The following is a 21,460-nucleotide window of genomic DNA, read 5'->3' as shown; positions in this document are numbered from 1 at the left end:
AGAAAAAAAAGGCGTCTCGGGTGCTCGTTCTTCCCTCTCTGCGCTCGCTGTGAAAGGAAAAAAATTCGAACGATCGATAAAACCCTCGAAGGAAAAGCAAACACTCGGTCGTGGCGGCAAATCTTGTGTTCTGCATGTTAGTGGAACATGACGAAGGCCGCGGGACTGCATGACGATCACCTCTGCTATTGGGGTTTGTTCAGCCATGTAATATGTGTGCTTGTGTGTGTTTGTGAGGGAGAGAGAGAGAGAGAGAGAGAGAGAGAGAGAGAGAGAGAGAGAGAGAGAGAGAGAGAGAGAGAGAGAGAGAGAGAGAGAGAGAGAGAGAGTGTGAGTATGTGTGTGTGAGAGTATGTGTGAACGTGCTTGTGTCTGTATGTGTCCTTCTGTGTGTGTGGGAGTGCATATGCGTGCGTAGGTGCCCATGCCTGCGTATCCATGAGCGTGTACGTGTGCGTATGCGAGTGTGTATATGCGTCTCTTCAGCCTAGTGCCATTCCTTCCCGCGGACACTCGCATCTCCCGGGCCTATCGGCACCCACGGCGAAGGCAAAGGCAAGAAAAGAAAAAAGAAAAAGGAAAATGCATAGGTAATGTTCCTGCCTCAGTGTCCGGGCGCTTTGCATTCCCTCCGCGGCGACCGAGGCAAGTCGATTATGCGATGTTGCAAACCTTTCCCTTGTCCAGCGAGTGTCTGGAGTCATTTCGTATTTTACCGACATCGCCTGCAACTGCAACACCCCCTGCAACATTATCACCTCTTAGACAGTCATGCATAAGTCATACCCGCTCATCACACCTTCGGTATTAGGATAAGCAGATTCACCATGATCTGGCTGCAACCGATCCCCTCTCAATGCCTTTTGCAACATCACTTGCACGGAGGAACGAGCAAGAGAAACGCCATATCGCAAGACTTTCAAAAGCGCCTTGCAAGGAGCGATGCCCACGCTGCACATGCACACCAGCCCTCCTCGCAACCCTGTGGGGGACCCGGTGCAGTGCAACAGGCCTTGCAACATCTCGCCTGACCTGCCGTGTCCTAGAAAAATGCAGCGGCAGTACTTAGCAACCTGCACACATACCCCACACACATACTCGCCTCCCCACTTCCCCCATCTCCCCTCACCGTCCTCCCTACTTCCCCTCTCCCTCTATCCCTCCATCTCCCGTCCCCCCCCCCTATCTCCCTCACTATCCTCCCCTTACCCCTCCATCTCCCGTCACCCCTCTCCCTCCTTCCCTTACCTCCCCCCTTCTACGCGCCCTTAAGGAACTATCCATACATAAACATGACGACCTCTCCCTCCCCCTCACCATCCCCTCACTCTGAACTACCCCCCCTTTCCCCCTCCTCCCTCCCCCGTCTTCAAGCCTTCTGCATCGCCTCCAATATTTTCACTCTTTCTCTTTCTCTTTCTTTTTTCTCTCTCTCTTTCTTTTTGTTTCTCTCTCTCTCTCCCTCTTCTCTCTCTCTCCCTCTATCTCTCTCTCTCCCTCCCTCTTTCTCTCTCTCTCTCCCTCTCTCTCTCTCTCCCTCCCTCTTTCTGTCTCTGTCTCTGTCCTCTCTCTCTCTCTCTCTCTCTCTCTCTCTCTCTCTCTCTCTCTCTCTCTCTCTCTCTCTCTCTCTCTCTCTCTCTCTCTCTCTCCCTCTCTCTCTCTCTCTCTCTCTCTCTCTCTCTCTCTCTCTCTCTCCCTCTCTCTCTCTCTCCCTCTCTCTCTCTCTCCCTCTCTCTCTCTCCCTCTCTCTCTCTCTCCCCTCTCTCTCTCTCTCTCTCTCTCTCTCTCTCTCTCTCTCTCTCTCTCTCTCTCTCTCTCTCTCTCTCTCTCCCTCTCTCTCTCTCTCTCTCCCTCTCTCTCTCTCTCTTCTCTCCCTCTCTCTCTCTCTCCCTCTTTCTCTCCCTCCCTCTTTCCCTCTCTCCCTCCCTCTTTCTCTCTCTCTCCTTTCTCTCTCCCTCTTTCTCTCTCTCTCTCCCTCTTTCTCTCTCTCTCCCTCTTTCTCTCTCTCTCCCTCTTTCTCTCTCTCTCCCTCTTTCTCTCTCTCTCCCTCTTTCTCTCTCTCTCCCTCTTTCTCTCTCTCTCCCTCTTTCTCTCTCTCTCCCTCTTTCTCTCTCTCTTCCTCTTTCTCCCTCTCCCTCTCTCTCCCCCTCTCCCCATCCCTCCTCTCCCTGCCTCACCTCCTCTCCCATCCCTCTCCCCTTCTCTCTCTCTCTGCAACATTGCAAGCGAGAAATTGCAACGAAGGAACCCTCGGGTGACTGACGCGACCTGTCCAGAAACATGCACGACGAAAGGTAATTGAGGCACCTTTAAGGAAAGGCTCCACGAAAAGAGATTAAAAAAAAATGTACATCGACTAAGATATTCATTATAGAGTGGGAGCCTGAGGAGAAGATAGGAGGGGGAGGGGGAGGGGGGGTGAGAGGAGGGAGGGAGAGGTAGGGAGGGATGGAGGGAGAGGAGGAGGGAGAGGGAGGGGGGGTGAGAGGGTAGATACAGGGGAGGGAGAGAGGGAATGGGGGTAGGAGGAGAGGGAGGAAGGATATGAGGAGAGAGAGAGAGAGAGAGAGAGAGAAAAGAGAGTTAGGGAAAAGGAATGAGAAAGAAAGAGAGAGAGAGAAGTAGCGATGGAAGAGGGAATGGAGAGAAGGAAGAAAGGAAGATGAAAGAAAGGTATGTAGGAGAGAGGGGGAGAAAGAGAGAAAATCAGATACAGACAAACAGACAGACACAAAGAGATAGTAACATAGAAAAAAAACACCCACCCACCTCAAACCAGACACCCAATCCCACCCGAAAAAAACAAACAAACAAACAAACAAACAAGCACCCTCCCCCCCCCTCGACCTTGCACCTCGAGGTTGATCCCCAAGCAGGAACCCGACGGAGACCTGAGCGAAATCCGAAGCAGGAGGCCCGGGGGTCTTCCTCCGTCGTGCCCGGAGTGCCAATGAGTGCCCCGGACTGTGGCTCGCTCGGGTAGTGAAGGCGGAGAGAGTGCCATTAACTCGAATTAGAATTTCGAAAGAGAGCGAGAAGAAGACAAGGTTTTTACGTGGGTTTCATACTTGCAGGAGATTAAAAATAAATGAATAAATAAACAATCAAATCATTATACGTGTGTATCATACCAGCAGCAGCTTAGATATAAATAAAAGAAATGTTCGGATGTAACTGCGTATCATACTTGCAATAGCTTAGAAATAAATGAATAATTAAATAAACATCCGTGTGTATCATACTTGCAATAGCTCAGAAATAAATAAATAAACAAGTAAACGTGAGTATCATACTTACAATAGCTCATAAATAAATAAATAAACAAGTAAACGTGAGTATCATACTTACAATAGCTCAGAAATAAATAAATAAATAAGTATACGTTTATCCTCCTTGCAATAGATCATAAATAAATCAATAAACAAATAAATAAACATATACGTGCGTATCCTCCCTGCAATAGCATACACATAAATACACAATTCAAATAAATAAATCATTGGTATAATTTGCAAGCATCTCGCACTGTAATGACCTCATATATATATATATATATATATATATATATATATATATATATATATATATATATATAGATAGATAGATAGATAGATAGATAGATAGATAGATAGATAGATAGATAGATAGATAGATAGATAGATAGATAGATAAATAGATAGATAGATAGATATAGATAGATAGATAGATAGATAGATAGATACATATCTGACCATCAAACCTCATTCGGTAGTCACACAAAGACCTCATTCACGGTGTTAATAATAGGAAAAAAACACTTAGTGTCGTATCTCCGGCTCTGTTCGCAAAAAGAAGGCGACATCAATGCAATGTTTACTGAGGAGCTTTCTGCATAAACATGGTGGAGGGATAATGCTCGCTGCTCTTATTCGTGGGAAGGGAGTGGAGGGAGAGGGGGAGGGAGGGAGAGGGGGGAGAGGGGGGAGGGTGAGAGGCAGGGATGGAGGGAAGTAGGGAGGGAGGGATTGAGAGGTAGGGAGGGAGGAAAGGAGGAAAGAGAGAGAGAAGAGAAGAGAAAAATGGGAGAGAGAAAACGAGAGAGAGAAAGAGAAGAGAAGAGAGAGAGAGAGAGAGAGAGAGAGAGAGAGAGAGAGAGAGAGAGAGAGAGAGAGAGAGAGAGAGAGAGAGAGAGAGAGAGGGAGAGAGAGAACGAGAGAAAGAAGGAAGAGAAAAGAAGGGAGATAGAGAGAGAGAAAGAAGAGAAAGAGACGCGAGAACCAGCGGCACTGCTTACTGCTCTTTCTTTCTTTCTTTCTCTCTCTCTCTCTCTCTCTCTCTCTCTCTCTCTCTCTCTCTCTCTCTCTCTCTCTCTCTCTCTCTCTCTCTCTCTCTCTCTCTCTCCCCCCCCCACCTAACCGGCCCTGCTTGTCATCTCGGTCAGACGAGGCCACCGCACGCCCGCCGCCCTGCTGCTGCCTACCTCCTGCCTGCTGCCCTGCTCGCCCCCTCGCCCTCCCCCCCGCCAGCTGCACTCCGCTCCCCCCACCAGCTGTTCCCGAACCTCTGATTCTTGCATGACGCCCCTCGCACTCGTTCCACCCGCCCGCTGAGTCCACGTCTCTAAAGTGTTTATCATGCGACTTTAGACGAGAGTGATATGCAGATATACATAATTATGCTGTATGTATGCTGGGGCGGTCGCTCGCGTCCATATGTACGTTCACTTTTGCGGACGCGGGAGACATACGAACATTCGGGTTAAGTGTTTCCAGAGAGGTTGTATTTATATATGTATATATGTATGTGTGTATATATGTATACATGTATATGTATATTTACATATATACATACATATGTAAGCATGCATATGTATGTATATATATGTACATATATGTAAATAAATATATACATATATTCATACATACATACATTTGTATATATACATATATATACATCATATATATATATATATATATATATATATATATATATATATATATATATACACACACACACACACACACACACACACACACACACACACACACACATATATATATACCTCTATACATATACATGCATTCAAATGCATAATTACATGTATAAATAAATAAATATATATACATATATCAAATGAAGCATACGACCAGAAAAATACATTTTTCTTCTTTTTAATCTTAATAGCAAATAGAACGTTCTTCTGCCAAATCAAGCACACGCCCTCTTCAGTGATGACATATATTAACATTCCTACATCCTTCATAAGTGATCAAGATTCCCATATTCAAAGGTTATATATATATTATTTGTTGAGTTTGGACTTGGCGGCTCTGAGGACGGTTGGGGTTTCATCTTATTCTTGTATTAAAGTTTTTTTTTTCTTAAATACGATGTTAACACCAAAGATTCCCTAAATTAGGCTGCGTTTTTAATAATCAATTGCAGCATATTAGTGTTATATTGAATTTAGTGAAATGTATTATTTTGTGACGTGTCTTTGTCATAATTTACTTATCATCTTTAATCTTATAATCTACTAAATGATTCCGGCTAATTAACAGATCCATTTCACGTTTAATTAGTTTTCTTAGAATTTGTAATCATTGATAAACTCAAGCTCAAACATGAATTATTTTAATTTTCTGATATTAATCAATACAATAACTTTTCACAAACTCTTGCATTTTATTACGTTGATATGTATAACCTTTGGATAATAATAATTTTGTACCTCAATTTAATTTTTATAAATACTTATTTTGATATTAACCATCTTGAATAATTTTGTAAATAAGTATATTAAAAACTGATGGATAATGTTTGTAAATCAGTTAAATACAGTTAATTTATGTCATCGCTGAAAGAGCGAAAGAGAAAGAGAAAGAGAGAGAGAGAGAGAGAGAGAGAGAGAGAGAGAGAGAGAGAGAGAGAGAGAGAGAGAGTGATAGTGATAGTGAGAGAGAGAGAGAGAGAGAGAGAGAGAGAGAGAGAGAGAGAGAGAGAGAGAGAGAGAGAGAGAGAGAGAGAGAGAGAGAGAGAGAGAGAGAGAAAGAACACGAGAGAGAGAGAGAGAGAGAATTAGAGAGAACAAGAACGAGAAAGAGAAAGAGAACGAGAACGAGAAAGAAAAAGAAAGAGAGAAAAAAAAGACGCGAGAAAGAGACCATCCAACAGCCCGCGAGTCCCCCCCCCCTCCCCCTCCCTCCCCAGACGTCGCCAAGACAGACACAGACACAGCCAGGAAGACGGCATTACCAGGCAGACAACAGCCCCCAGCCAATCCTATTGACCAACTTAAGTCTCAAAGTCTGTTTCTAAATCAAGTGGCTGGCGATTTAAGACAATCCTTTTGCTTGTAAGAGAGAGAGAGAGAGAGAGAGAGAGAGAGAGAGAGAGAGAGAGAGAGAGAGAGAGAGAGAGAGAGAGAGAGAGAGAGAGAGAGAGAGGAGAGATGGAGGAGTGAGAGAGGAGAGAGGGAGAGAGAGGAGAGAGAGAGAGAGAGAGAGAGAGAGAGAGAGAGAGAGAGAGAGAGAGAGAGAGAGAGAGAGAGAGAGAGAGAGAGAGAGAGAGAGAGAGAGAGAGAGGAGGGGCGTAGAGAGATAGAGAGGGAGAGGGAGAGGGAGAGGGATAAGGAGAGGGAGGGAGGGAGAGAGAGAGAGAGAGAGAGAGAGAGAGAGAGAGAGAGAGAGAGAGAGAGAGAGAGAGAGAGAGAGAGAGAGAGAGAGAGAGAGGGGGTAGAGAGATAGAGAGGAGAGGGAGAAGGAGAAAGGAGAGGGAGAGGGGAGAGAGAGAGAGAGAGAGAGAGAGAGAGAGAGAGAGAGAGAGAGAGAGAGAGAGAGAGAGAGAGAGAGAGAGAGAGAGAGAGAGAGAGAGGGGGGGTAGAGAGATAGAGAGGGAGAGGGAGAAGGAGAGAGGGGGAGAGAGAGAGAGAGAGAGAGAGAGAGAGAGAGAGAGAGAGAGAGAGAGAGAGAGAGAGAGAGAGAGAGAGAGAGAGAGAGAGAAAGAGAAAGAGAGAGAGAGAGCTAGAAAGGCTTTCTCAGACGCGTAAAAAAAAAAAGAGAAGAAAGTGAAGTTGCCTGTTAACTTTTTTCTTGATTTTTTCTTCTTCTTCCCCCCTCCCCCCTCCCCCCTCCACACACACACCCCCACCCCCTCCCTCGAAGAAGTGAAAGAGAAGGTGCGTGTGCCCGTTCGTGTACGTGAGCAGGTTGTTCTCACGTGTTCTGACGTAACTTGCAGCATCATTTATTTGGCGGTTCGTGAACGCGCTGTAAAAAACGTCAGCACAGCGTGTAATCACGAGTCGAGCTTTGAAGATGTTTTTTTAAAAAGGGGCTTTAAACATACGCTTTCCCGCCTCGAAAGGTAAGGCATATTTAGGCCAAATGCGAGCTCTTTCGCAAACTCGAGATGTGAATAAATGGTAAAACAAAATCAAGAAACACTTACAAATACAAGAAATATACATTTATAGATCGTATCAATGAAGGCGACCTGATTGTGGATTCAACATTTCACGACTGGCAGGAAATCAAATCTGCATTTTTTCTCTTTTCTTTCACTTTTTTCTCTTTCTTTTCCTCCCTCTTTCTCTCTTCTCTTCGGCTCCCTCTCCCGCTCTCCTTCTCCCTCCTCCTCTTCCTGTCCTTCTCCCGCTCTTCCTCTCTCCCTTCCTCCCTTTCCCACTCTCCCTCCCTCTCTTTTATCTTTCAACTTCTCTCCCTCTTACTGTCCTTCTCCCGCTCTTCCTCTCTCCCTCCTTTCCTCCTCCCCTTTCCCACTCTCCCTCTCTCTCTCTATAGGGAGGACCTTTTATCTCTCATCTTCTCTCCCTCTTCCTCTTCCCCTTTCGTTCCTCTCATATCCCTCCCTCTTCCTCTTCCCCTTTCGTTCCTCTCACATCCCTATCCCTCTTCCTCTTCCCCTTTCGTTCCTCTCACATCCCTCTCCCCTTCTTCCTTCACTTTTTTCCCTTCAACACTCACGGGATCGGCCAACCATTGTAATATATTTCCTTCCCTGCCATCAAGCAAGGCGGGGAATATCAAGGTCCCTGATAAATATGACCATTGTAAAGCATTCGTAGAAAAGGGATATTGTATGCTTCCTCTTGTCATAACTCGGCGGCGGGAGAGGAAGACAGAGAGGGATAAAGAGTGGGGGAGGGAGATGGAGATGGAGACAGAGAGGGATGGGGGGAGGGAGAGGGGGAGGGGGAGGGAGGGAATGTGTGTGTGTGTGTGTGTGTGTTTGTGTGTGTGTTTGTGTGCGTGTCCGCGTGCTTGCGTGTGCGTTCGTGTGCGTGTGTGCCATTAACATTCCAATTAAACACAAATGACACAAATAAGAGACACCTTCCATTTTCTAAAAGTCCCCGCTGGTTAATCCTAATCAAAACCCATTTTCTTTCTACGCCATGATCAATTCACACCAACATCCATTCCCCATCAGCAGACATTGCCTTTGCGGTATATTTCTTCAAGCATTTCATCAATAACGAGCATGTTATTGACGTCATACACTATGAACACTGCCAGCTTGACCATTCGATGTCGTATCCTTTTGGCCGCATTCACAGTATACGTTATGCAACAGCGACAATGCGGTGAATAGCGAAGACCCCGTCAAGCAGCATCGCAAACTGCACACAGGTAGATTATTCATTCAAAAGTCTCATCTCCATTCATCTTTCTCCCTCCCTTTGATTCCCCTTCCCCTTCCCCCCCCTCCCTACCTTCCTTGGATCTCTTTCCTCTCTACTTCTTCCTCTTTCTACTTCTATTTCTTTTTTATTATTCTCTGGCCTCTCCCCCTGTCCTATTTTTGCTTCCCTCCTCTCCTTTGACCCTCCCTTATCTTTATCCATTAACCCCTTCTTCTCCCTTCTTTTCGACTTCCCTCCCCCTCTGACCCTTCCCTTTTCCCTTTCAAAACAACCCCTTTTCTCTAAAAATTAAAAAGGGAAAAGTTTGCAAGTGACCCAACTCTCTACCCCGTGAGTAATGTCTGCCATTTTGGGGTTCGAGCTCCCAAGTTTTCGCTCCCTACACTCATTCTTTAAAATCCCCTTCTTGTTTCATAGCCTTGTAACTCTGGGTTCTCTGCTGCTACTTTTTTGTGTTCATATTTCCCCCCTTCGTAGATAAAAAAAAAAAAAAATCTCAGAGCTTGAATTTCGAGGGGAAATGGGGGGAATGATGAAAAAAGGGGAGGACATGACAGGCGAATCTTGTCGTTGATTACCTCTATCGAAAAGCATGGAAAAGTAACCAAAAACAAAACAGGAAAAAAAAGATAGCCATATTGCAAAAAATACTCAAAAATACTCCTTTTTTCTAAAGCATGGAAAAGTAACCAAAAAACAAAACAAGAAAAAAAAGATGCCATATCCCATAAAAATACTCAAAAATACTCCTTTTTTAAAATCCTTTTTGTCGAGTCACCGACTAAGTAAAACCTCCAATCTCAACAGGATTCGCAGCCCAATGCACACCCTTGGAGCTCGACCTCGACTGAAATCCACCAGCGGTCCAAAAAAGAACCCAATTCCTCGATCTACCACCGTATCCGCACCCGTCCGCATGGCCGTCCGTGCGAAGAGAAATATCCGCACGTGGGTACTTATGAACCATCATTTGAACGTCACGAACTGTATCCTCTGACATCAAGACTATGTTTTAACACTATCTTAACGCTTGGTAACTGTATCTTTTGACGCCGAGAACTGTATCTTTTGTTCTAGAAAGGTGAGTGCTACCGACACGGAGAACAAATACCTATAGCGAAAAATGCGCTATTACCGTCTTCGCAATTCCCTCTAGAAGGGCAACGAAAGCTGACTTAACATCGCTAAATAGGAACAAGGAAAGATGCTGAGCTTCGCGCAAGACGACCGACCCTAACTTATGGAGCCGTTTCGCATTATATATATGTGTGTGTGTGTGTGTGTGTGTGTGTGTGTGTGTGTGTGTGTGTGTGTGTGTGTGTGTGTGTGTGTGTGTGTGTGTGTGTGTGTGTGTGTGTGTGTGTACATGTGTATATATATATATATATATATATATATATATATATATATATATATATATATATACATATATATATACATATATATATCTATATATATACATATATATATATATATATATATATATATATATACATGTATATATATATATGCATAAATATATACATAATATATATATAATCATATGATACATATATGCTTTGCGATCGATTTTGAAATAAAACTCGATGTCAACTACTACTACCAAGAAAAAATATATATATATAAATAAAGTCCCCAGCCAACCGACCAAATACATCTTATATTACTCAAACCCATCCTTTTCTTTTTTACTTCGCATAGCTGTTATTTACATAGCATCTACGCTTGCACACGGAGGAATCACTGCAGCCACTCACACCACATCCACTCTAATCACCACGAAAGCGTCAAGATTAATGGCCGCAGGAAGCAGCAAACATGTACACAAATGATTTAGCAAATGTACGAGTCTCCATACTTCTCGAACGCGGCTGAGATTACGTTGAGATCGTGAGATTACGTTGAACGAGAAAGGAAAGAGGATTTGGGTTTACGAAGTGTCGAAGTCGAACGCACGTTTACGAAGATTAATGCTACTTGTAGATGGGAAGGGAAATGGCGGGGGGCGAAAGGGTGCTGAAAGAGAGGGGACGATAAAGCAGGGAGAAGAATGGGAAATATGACGATTCAGAAAGACGTAAGGATACCAAGGGCCGGATAATCCTCCATCGATGTTCGGTTTTATGGTAATTTTCTGTCTGTCTGTGTTTGTCCCTCTCTCTCTCTCTCTCTCTCTCTCTCTCTCTCTCTCTCTCTCTCTCTCTCTCTCTCTCTCTCTCTCTCTCTCTCTCTCTCTCTCTCACACACACACACACACACACACACACACACACACACACACACACATGATCCTTAACCGTGAACGGATCTGCTGTTAAAAAACGCCCATAATTCCCGCAGCCGTTGACAATTTTCATCCGGCGAATCCCCGCCTCGGCCATTTTTCCGCGTTTCCCAAGATCTGGCGGCTTTGGGGCCCGGCGAGCGACACAACACGCGGATTACGCCGTCTGCGACCGACACCCTCTCCGAACGGCGCCAGCTGTTTCGCCGCCGCCGCCGCGTGGAACAGAGGGGGGGCGGGGGGCGGGGCCGTTCTTACGCGACGCTCCACAGATGTCATGACACTCCTTCGGGGCTGGCTGACGGCCCGTGACGAAGCCCTGCCCGAGTGCGAAAACCATTTACCTCGAGAGTGAGTGAGTTCTTCAGGCGAAGCGTGAGGCGAACGAGAACCCTGAAGCATCGAGGCGAACGAGAGAACCCCCGAAGCATCGAACGGATTCGGTGCTTCGAGTTAAAAGTCAACCACCATTTTTTTTTTTTTTTCGCGGTTTCGTAGCGCCATTCATTTAACCTTCTCTTTAGGCTCTCGTTTTTTTGTCGTTATTGTGTCATCCTATTAAAACGTGGTTTTATGATCGAGCGAGCGTAGGGATGTGTAAGAGACACGTTGTTTACCCTCCCCCCCTCCCCGCACCCCCCACCCCGTACTTTCGCTCTCCGTATAAGGAGAATGGCATGCGCGCCGAGATGCCTATCCACATTTCTTTCAACAATTTAACTCCACAACATCTTTCAACATCGTCAACAAAGAAACCAAACCACCGGTTCTACCAGCAAAAAACCCAACATTTAAACACCAAACCTACGATAACATTGACGAAAGAAGGGTTCCAAAAAGCGGCGATAAATGAATGAAATCGACCTATGGCGACGGGCGGACAGAGCCAGTCCTGGAATGAAGCGGTGGGTACATGCAACTGTAAAACTGTGCAGCGGTCTTTCGAGAATCTGATGTTGCACGCTCAGACATGACAACTGATCACAAGAAGTCGAGGAATGTCATACAGATATGTTTAACGGTCCTTCCTAATGCCTATGTAAGCTAGCAGTGACAAATGCAAGATTTTTAACCTTATAAAATTACAAGCTATTTAAAACAGTTGTGTCATAACGAAGAGCATGACAACAGGTCTAAGAAAATAAAGAATTTCAGATTTTTCGCTTTTTTCTTTCACCCATTGGAAATATTTCCTTTTAAAAGACGGCAAAGTGAACATAGACCTGTACATATAGGTAGATAGTCTGTCATATTAGTACGCCTTACACACACATATATATCTATTGACGTAGTTTACATTGGATTCGTCTACCAAAACGTGATGCAGATCAACTTTACATACGCCTTTATGAATCATTTTTCAACTGGCAGGAGTAAGTAAGTTGACAAAAATAAGTGTGACCTCACGTTGCACTGCAGAACGGTGGAATGTACAGAATGCATTATATAAATTTAGTATTCCAGTACTTTTTGTTGTGCCGGTGGTCGTGACAATTATTACTAATAATTATTTTCAATGTTCTTTACCGATGCTATCATCATAATTACTTGTGCATCACTCTCATTAACGTCGAGATAAATTTTACCTCCAAACTCATCATCACAATCATCATTATTACACTGATAAAAACCATAATAATAATAAATAAAAAACACCAAACCCAAATCATAAGCAATAACCAGTAAACACCAAAAAACAAATACAATTTAACCCACACCGAATCGGCATTACATAAGACACACAATCCCTAAAACCTATAAAGACAGGGAATTTTTTTTCCACTCAGCGTCCATGATTGCTTAATTGATACGGGTAAAAATCGGCCGCGTTACAGGAAATAAATTGGATTTTTCTGCACTTAAACCTCAAAATAGTCGATGACGTCATGCAGTCACACGTGTTCCACAGAGAATGGGAAATTTAACCTAACGTGTAGGAGGGAAGGTGTATGGTCGTTTGTGTTTGTTTTTTGCAAATGTCCTTTTGTTGTTTTTGAAGGATAGAATAACAAGTAAATAAAACGATATTTTGGGGATGCAAGTCTTTGCTCTCATGTATATTCTCATTGTTTCTCTACTTCCCATTTCTATTTTTCTTTTTCTTTTTGTCTTTATCTATGTTATCTCTTTTCCTCGCCCTATTTTCTCATCCCCTTCTCTTTCTTTCTCCCCCCCCCCTTTCATTCATTCATTCATTCATTCATTCATTCTCTCTCTCTCTCTCTCTCTCTCTCTCTCTCTCTCTCTCTCTCTCTCTCTCTCTCTCTCTCTCTCTCTCTCTCTCTCTCTCTCTCTCCCTCTCCCTCTCCCTCTCCCTCCCTCTCTATCAGTTCACCCCCGCCCCTTCTTTCATTCTTCTATCCCCACCCTTTCTCTTTCTCTCCTTCTTTCTCCCCTCTTCTCTCACTCACTCTCTTCTCCCCCTTCCCACTCTCTCCCTCTCCAACGCTATTCGCTCTCCTATCTTACTCATAAACAGCCCTGACAACACAGGATCCGTAACTGCCAATTTAACCCACAGGATATTGTCAACTACTGTGGCGAAGAGTGAGCGATGTTATTGTATCCTGGGAGGGAAAGGGAGGGATAACAACGAAAGAATGGAGATGTGGAGAAAGGGAGGGTGAAGGATAAGAACAGGAGGAAAGGAGAACGAGGAAGAGGGAAAGGGAAGGAGAGGGAGAGAGAGGGAATGGGAGAGGACGAGAGGTAGAGGGAAAGGGAAGGAGAGAGGGAGAGGGAATGGGAGAGGACGAGAGGAAGAGGATGAGAGAGAGAGAGAGAGAGAGAGAGAGAGAGAGAGAGAGAGAGAGAGAGAGAGAGAGAGAGAGAGAGAGAGAGAGAGAGAGAGAGAGAGAAATATAAAAAACAAAAGAGAACAGAAAGATACAAGAATCATACATAAACGCGAGAAGGAGAGGTGCAAATAGAAAAGGGAGAGAGAGAGCAGGAGAAGGAGGAGGAGGAGGAGCCAAGACGGGGCAGGTCCTCCCAGCTGCCCGTGACGTCACGTGCAGGTCCCTCCCTCAACCATGCCCACAAAGTAACTGTCAAGACTGCACACTTCACCCTCACCCCTATCCCGCCACCCTGCACTGTTGCGCGGATCAAAAGCCTCTGCAACTGCAACCCGAAACCTTAAACAATTGCCCGTAATATTTCAATGCGATTACCTTCACTTGACTGACAATAGCAGTGATTATCAGCGCATGCAATGATTTACATTCCTTGCCATTGCACCTTATGTCCTTGGCGGCTATTGTGGCAGAAACATAAAAAAATGGGAGACACAGACACGAAGGAACAGTAAGGGACGCAGCAAATCGTGTGCCTTTTGGGGCTGACCATCTTTCGTCTCATTAAAATCGCCCCCAGAGAAGTAGCAAGAATAATTGACCACGACCCTCTCACCTTCTACTACAGGAACGGCGGTCATCCTCTCTCTCTCTCTCTTCTCGCTGCTGGTTCTCTCTCTCTCTCTCCGTTCTAGCACTTCAAAAGACAGTCTCTTCCGTATATCATCTCCCGCAGGACACCATCACTCGTAGATATCCTCGAAGGCGAGAAGGAATTCCCCCCCTTGCTGAGAAATCACGAACTCTATCCGAACCTCACGAGCGAGAGCACACATCCACACACACAAGCCAAGGGAGCTCCGGCAGCGGCTTCGTACGTCCGCCTCTCACGACCGTCGAGCGAGCACTGGGAGAGAGTGGTCAGGAGTAGACGGTCGACGGGAAGGACCTGCGGGTAGGAGCAGGAGGAGGAGAAGGGAGGAAGGAGGAGGGAAGATATGGAGGAGGAGAAGGGAGGAAGGAGGAGGGATGATATGGAGGAGGAGGAGGAGAAGGGAGGAAGGAGGAGGGAAGATATGGAAGAGGAGAAGGGAAGATATGGAAGAGCAGGAGGAGGGGAAGGGAGGAAGGAGGAGGGAAGATATGGAGGAGGAGGGAGGAGGAGGAGGAGGAGGGAAGATATGGAGGAGGTGGAAGAGGAGAAGGGAAGATATGGAGGAGGAGGAGGAGGAGGGAGGAAGGAGGAGGGATGATATGGAGGAGGAAGAGAAAGGAGGAAGGAGGAGGGATGATATGGAGGAGGGGGAGGAAGGAGCAGGGAAGATATGGAGGAGGAGGATTAGGGAGGAAGGAGGAGGGAAGATATGGAAGAGGAGGAGGAGGGGAAGGGAGATGAAAAAGGAATGAGGAGGAGGTAGAGGAGGAAAAGTGAGACGAAAAGGGAAGGAGGAGAAGGAAAAAGAGGTAAGGAGTAGCAGAAAGACGAGAACTTGCGACTCGGAGGAGGAGAAGAAAAGAAGACGAGGAGGGGAGGAGGGAGTAAGGAAAGATTTTATCGCAGCTGGTTTTCGTCTGTAGATTTTGTCGCCATATTTTCAGATTCTCTACTTCTTCTCTTTGTTTTCAGTTTTATTTTCTGTTTTATCTTTTTCTACCCCAGTTCCACCCGATTCTCTTCTCCATTTTCTAATTCATATTTTCTCAATTCCAGTTTCTTTTTTCGACGTTTACTGCCTGTTTTACTCTCTCTCTCTCTCTCTCACTCTCTCTCTCTCTCTCTATCTCTCTCTTTCTCTCTTCCTGTTCTCTCTCTCTCTCTCTCTCTCTCTCTCTCTCTCTCTCTCTCTGATCCTAGCGTGTCTCCCATTTCGATTTTTTTTCCATTCCACATGTCTGTAACTCCAGAGGAAAAATGATACAAATAAAATAGCAGTAAATATAGCAAAATTAAGAAAGAAGAAGAATGAATAAAACTACTACTAGTAGTAATACTGATAATAACAATAACAATTATCATTACGATTATGATAAAATGATAGTTAATACTATTTTTATTTCTATCATTATTATTATCATCACAATGATAAAATAATATTGATAATTATTATTATCGTCATCATAATGATGACAATAACAATAACAATTTTATAATAATCATCATTATTATCATAATGATAGTAATAATAATAATAATAATGATACTAATATTGATGACAATGATGATAATAAGAATAATGATGATAATATTAGTAAGAATGACAATTATGGTCATAGTAATAATAAAACTAAAACCATGAATCATCTGTCAGTTATCCTTTTTTTTTGGCTTATACGAAACGTTATACATTTAACCAAAACCCAAAACCACATCCAAATATGACTCAACCGTGAGACTAATTCCTTTGGCTTAACCACAAAAACCCTTCTTGGAAATACGTAGAAACAGATTCAAAATCACGAAAAAGATTATATAGGCCTACCACTGAAAGGCATGGAAGATGATATAGGCCTATCTAAACTGGAGGAAAACGTCTTGAACAAAGAGACACAGGCATTATAGACACAGACGGGGAGGGGGAAGGTAGGCCTATAAACAAACATTCATGAAACCTCTTGTCTGACTTGGTCGGGGAAACAGCTCAAGGGGAGGATTTGGGAATAGGAGGGAAAAGGAAGAGGAAGGAGGACGAGGAGGAAGGCGAGAAGAGGGAAACGAAGATGGAGAAGAAGGAGAAGGAGGCAAAAGGGAGGAAATGAGGAAGAGAAGGAGAGAAGAGAGGAAAAGAAAGGAGGAAGAAGGGTATAAAAAGAGGAGGAAGAAGAGGAAAGAGACAGAGTAAGCTCGCACGCCCGAAAACTTTCAATAGGGAGAGTAAAGGAAGAGAAAAGGGGACGAGGAGGAAGGAGAGAAGAGGGAAACGAAGATGGAGAAGGAGAAGGAGAAGGAGGCAAAAGGGAGGAAATGAGGAAGAGGAGAGAAGTGAGAGAGGAAAAGAAAGGAGGAAGAAGGGTATAAAAAGAGGAGGAAGAGGAAAGAGACAGAGTAGGAAGAGAAAAGGGGACGAGGAGGAAGGGGAGAAGAGAGAAAAGGTGAAGGAGGTGGAGAAGGAGAAGGAGGCAAAAGGGAGAAAATGATGAAGAGAAGAAGAGAAGTGATAGAAGAAAAGAAAGGAGGAAGAAGGGGATCAAAGAAGGACGAAGAAGAGGGAGGAGTGGGAGTAAGCTAGCACGCCCGAACACTTTCACTAGGGAGAGTAAAGGAAGAGAAAAGAGGACGAGGAGGAAGGGGAGAATAGTAAAAAGGTGAAGGAGATGGAGAAGGAAAAATGACCAAAAGGGAGAGAAAGAGAAAGAGAAGTGAGAAGAGGAAAAGAAAGAAAGGAAGAAGAAGGGGAGGAAAAGAGGAGGAAGAAGAGGGAGGAGACGGAGTAAGCTAGCACGCCCGAACACTTTCACTAGGGAGAGTAAAGGAAGAGAAAAGGGGGACGAGGAGGAAGGAGAGAAGAGTAAAAAGATGAAGGAGATAGAGAAAGAAAAGGGAGAGAAAGAGGAAAAGAAAGAAGTGAGAAGAGGAAAAGAAAGAAGGGAAGAAGAAGGGTAGGAAAAGAGGAGGAAGAAGAGGGAGGAGACGGAGTAAGCTAGCACGCCCGAACACTTTCACTAGGGAGAGTAAAGGAAGAGAAATGGGGGACGAGGAGGAAGGAGAGAAGAGTAAAAAGGTGAAGGAGATGGAGAAGGAAAAAGGTAGCAAAAGGGAGAAAAGTGAGAAGAGGAGGAATGAGAGAAGAGTAAAAAGGTGAAGGAGATGGAGAAGGAAAAGGGAGAGAAATAGGAAAAGAGAGAAGTGGGAAGAGGAAAAGAAAGAAGGATAGGAAGAGAGGAAGAAGAGGGAGGAGACGGAGTAAGCTAGCCCGCCCGAACACTTTCACTACCGAGTTTCAAATTCGGGAAAGTGAAGGAAGTGGCCTTGCCTGACTAGACTCTTGGGCTGCCGTTAAGACTGTACCCTCTTAATCCTCTTTTCTCTTTCATTTTTACAATCATTTATTTATCCATTGGCGTATTTCTTTCTCTTTCTCTCAAACACGAATGCAAAACAGCAGAATGCATGAAAAATGATAATAATAATGATAATAAATGTACTGACATTCACCATTTCTCTCTTCTAATCAGCTAAAATTTAATACTTGTTCTTGAAAGTATTTTGCATTTTTAATACTTACATTCTCTATTTCATTATTCTTTTTATCGAAAATTGCAGCTCCCAACACCAATTTAACTTTTTTTTCTCTCTCTCAAAAGTGACTTGGCGAAAGGAAGAGCTCGAGAGTTGCCAGATTTTCCTTTACCGAGACTTGGACGGATTATAGCATGAAACCTTTTTATCTTGATGCTTATTATTCGTTGCAAATATCATCATGATTAATAGGCCTTGTCAGTGATGCAATTCTTTTGGAATAATCATTACTGTTATTAGGTTAATGATACATCAATATCATCGTTTATGTCTCATTTCATTACCGTTTTTCTCAGTCTGTCTTTTACAGGATATCATTATTTTTGTATTTTACGGTATAAAGTCAACTATACTATGATGTGATAACCAAAAAATACTACTCTATTAACTAGGAAAATAAATCAAGATAAACAACAATTAAAAAGTAAGTAAATAATACAAACGTTTTAGGGTGATAAGATATACAATAACAAAAAGACGTAAAAATGGACCGCTGTTTTCCTTATTTCATTCTCATTTTCTTCCTCTACTTGATTTTCCAATCCTTGTTTATTTTCTTATTCGTTTTCTCCACATTTTATATTTGCTATTGCTTTATGTTTTATCAAAAAAAGATAAAGGTATTCAATTGTCTCCCTGTCGAGGCGAATATGATTTTATAATTGTCAGAATGATAATCAGCTGATGATTGATATTTTGATGATTACAATTACTTTATGAATTACTGGACTGCGATGCTAATTATTTGGTGGTTCATAGTTTGGTTATTATAATTAGCTGATAAAGGACATGCTGATTAATTATCATCTAAAAACCGACAGCTTGATGATGATAATTATTTGATAATTGACATATCGGTAATGATAATTTGATAAATGACAGAATTGTGATGGTAATCATTAGATAACGGATAATAAATGATGCATTGGTTACTTGATAACTGACAGGCTGATGCTGACTCAAGACTTTTCTAACCTGATGCATTAGGGCATCCATCACTTACATCTCAAATACAACTTCACCTCAAAATAAATAATAAAAAATACACTTACTTCCTCATCATAACCTTATGTAACAACTACAGCTCTAACCAATCGGAGCTCAATTTTCATGACCATCATTATCAAACAGGAAACCACTTTCTTTATTCATATCTATCGTGTCATAACCTTATATAACAATAATTATAACCCACTAAATCTCATACAATAACCTTATATAACAATTCTAAACCTACTAGAACTCAATTCTAATAACCACTATTATCAAACAGGAAACCACTTTCTCTACTCATATCTATCGTGTCATAACCTTATATAACAACAATTCTAGCCAACTTTAATAACTTAGTAACCGACATTATCAAACAGGGAAACCACTTTTTCTACTCATATCTATCATACAATAACCTTATATAACAACAATTCTAGCCAACTGGAGCTCAATTTTCATAACCATCATTAATCAAACAGGAAACCACTTTCCTTAATCATATCTATCATACAATAACCTTATATAACAACAATTCCAACCAACCGGAGCTCAACTTTAATAACCATCATTATCAAACAGGAAACCACTTTCCTTAATCATATCTATCATACAATAACCTTATATAACAACAATTCCAACCAACCGGAGCTCAACTTTAATAACCACTATTATCAAACAGGAAACCACTTTCTCTACTCATATCTATCATACAATAACCTTATATAATAACAATTCTAGCCAACTTTAATAACTTGATAACCACCATTATCAAACAGGGAAACCGCGTTCTTTAATCGTAACTATCGAGTCATAACCTTATATAACAACAATTCCAGCCAACTTTAATAACTTAATAACCGCCATTATCAAACAGGGAAACCACTTTTTCTACTCATATCTATCATACAATAACCTTATATAACAACAATTCTAGCCAACTTTAATAACTTAATAAGCACCATTATCAAACAGGAAACCTCTTTCTTTAATCATATCTATAATACCACAACCTTATATAACAATAATTCTAACCCACTAGAACTTAATTCTAATAACCATCATTATCAAACAGGAAACCACTTTCTCTACTCATATCTATCATACAATAACCTTATATAACAACAATTCCAACCAACCGGAGCTCAACTTTAATAACCACTATTATCAAACAGGAAACCACTTTCTCTACTCATATCTATCGTGTCATAACCTTATATAACAACAATTCTAACTAATCGGAGCTCAACTTTAATAACCACTATTATCAAACAGGAAACCACTTTCTCTACTCATATCTATCGTGTCATAACCTTATATAACAACAATTCTAGCCAACTTTAATAACTTAATAACCACCATTATCAAACAGGGAAACCGCTTTCTTTAATCGTAACTATCATACAATAACCTTATATAACAACAATTCTAACTAATCGGAGCTCAACTTTAATAACCACCATTATCAAACAGGAAACCATTTTCTCTACTCATATCTATCGTGCCATAACCTTATATAACAATAATTCTAGCCAACTTTAATAACTTAATAACCACCATTATCAAACAGGAAACCACTTTCTATAACCATATCAATCATACAATAACCTTATATAACAACAATTCCAACCAACCGGAGCTCAACTTTAATAACCATCATTAATCAAACAGGAAACCACTTTCTCTAATCGTATCTATCATACAATAACCTTATATAACAATTCCAACCCACTAGAACTAAACTTTAATAACCACTATTATCAATTATTAGCCAACTGGAGCTCAACTTAAATAACCACCATTATCAAACAGGGGAACCGCTTTCTTTAATCGTAACTATCGGACCCCTCACACAGGCTCCTAAACTACAGCACAAGTCGTTAAGTCGCGTTTTGTATACAGACGCGACTGAACCAAAAACACTGCAGAGGTGTAGTGGATCTGCGCTGGGTGTCACAGCTGTGAGATTGTTTTTTGGGGGTATTTGCCTTTCAAATTGGACATGGGGCAGAGAGTGTTGGGAGTGTTTGTGGATGCTTATGGTGTAGGTTTTGATAATACGGCGGTGATGTTGGGGAATCTTGTATGACAAAAAGAAAAGAAAAGAAAAAAAAAGAACGGCTTATGAAATTAGTGTTTTTTTTTCATTTCATGTTTTCACTGTATATGAACGCTCAGCATTGTTAATATTGTTGTATAACTAATAATGTCAAAACAGTTATGATGACAGAGATAAAAAAATTCAAATGTGCATTCTTATCTCACATCGAAAACGCTCCCTATGCACACACACAGACACAGACACACACACACACACACACACACACACACACACACACACACACATACACACACACACACACACGCACACACACACACGCACAACACACACACACACACACACACACACACACACACACACACACACACACACACACACACACACACACACACACACACACACACGCAAAAAAATAAAACATAAAAAATAAAATAAATCTTAAATAAAT

General features: G+C 42.5%; 1 protein-coding gene across 2 annotated transcripts in view; it reads right to left on the bottom strand.

Annotated features, from left to right (window-relative positions):
* LOC113813498 (uncharacterized) overlaps nucleotides 1-14,642 on the bottom strand; it is a 125,566-nt gene extending 110,924 nt beyond the window's left edge. For both annotated transcript variants that reach the window (XM_070113755.1, XM_070113756.1), the window contains exon 1: nucleotides 14,340-14,642. In XM_070113755.1, the coding sequence (XP_069969856.1) occupies nucleotides 14,340-14,364 (25 nt within the window). In that variant the 5' untranslated portion in view covers nucleotides 14,365-14,642. The remainder of the gene's footprint in view (nucleotides 1-14,339) is intronic.
* Nucleotides 14,643-21,460: the final 6,818 nt, after the last annotated feature.

This window comes from Penaeus vannamei, chromosome 34 (genome assembly GCF_042767895.1).
Source record: "Penaeus vannamei isolate JL-2024 chromosome 34, ASM4276789v1, whole genome shotgun sequence".
Classification (NCBI taxonomy): domain Eukaryota; kingdom Metazoa; phylum Arthropoda; class Malacostraca; order Decapoda; family Penaeidae; genus Penaeus; species Penaeus vannamei.
This window is presented reverse-complemented; position numbering and strand designations above follow the sequence as displayed.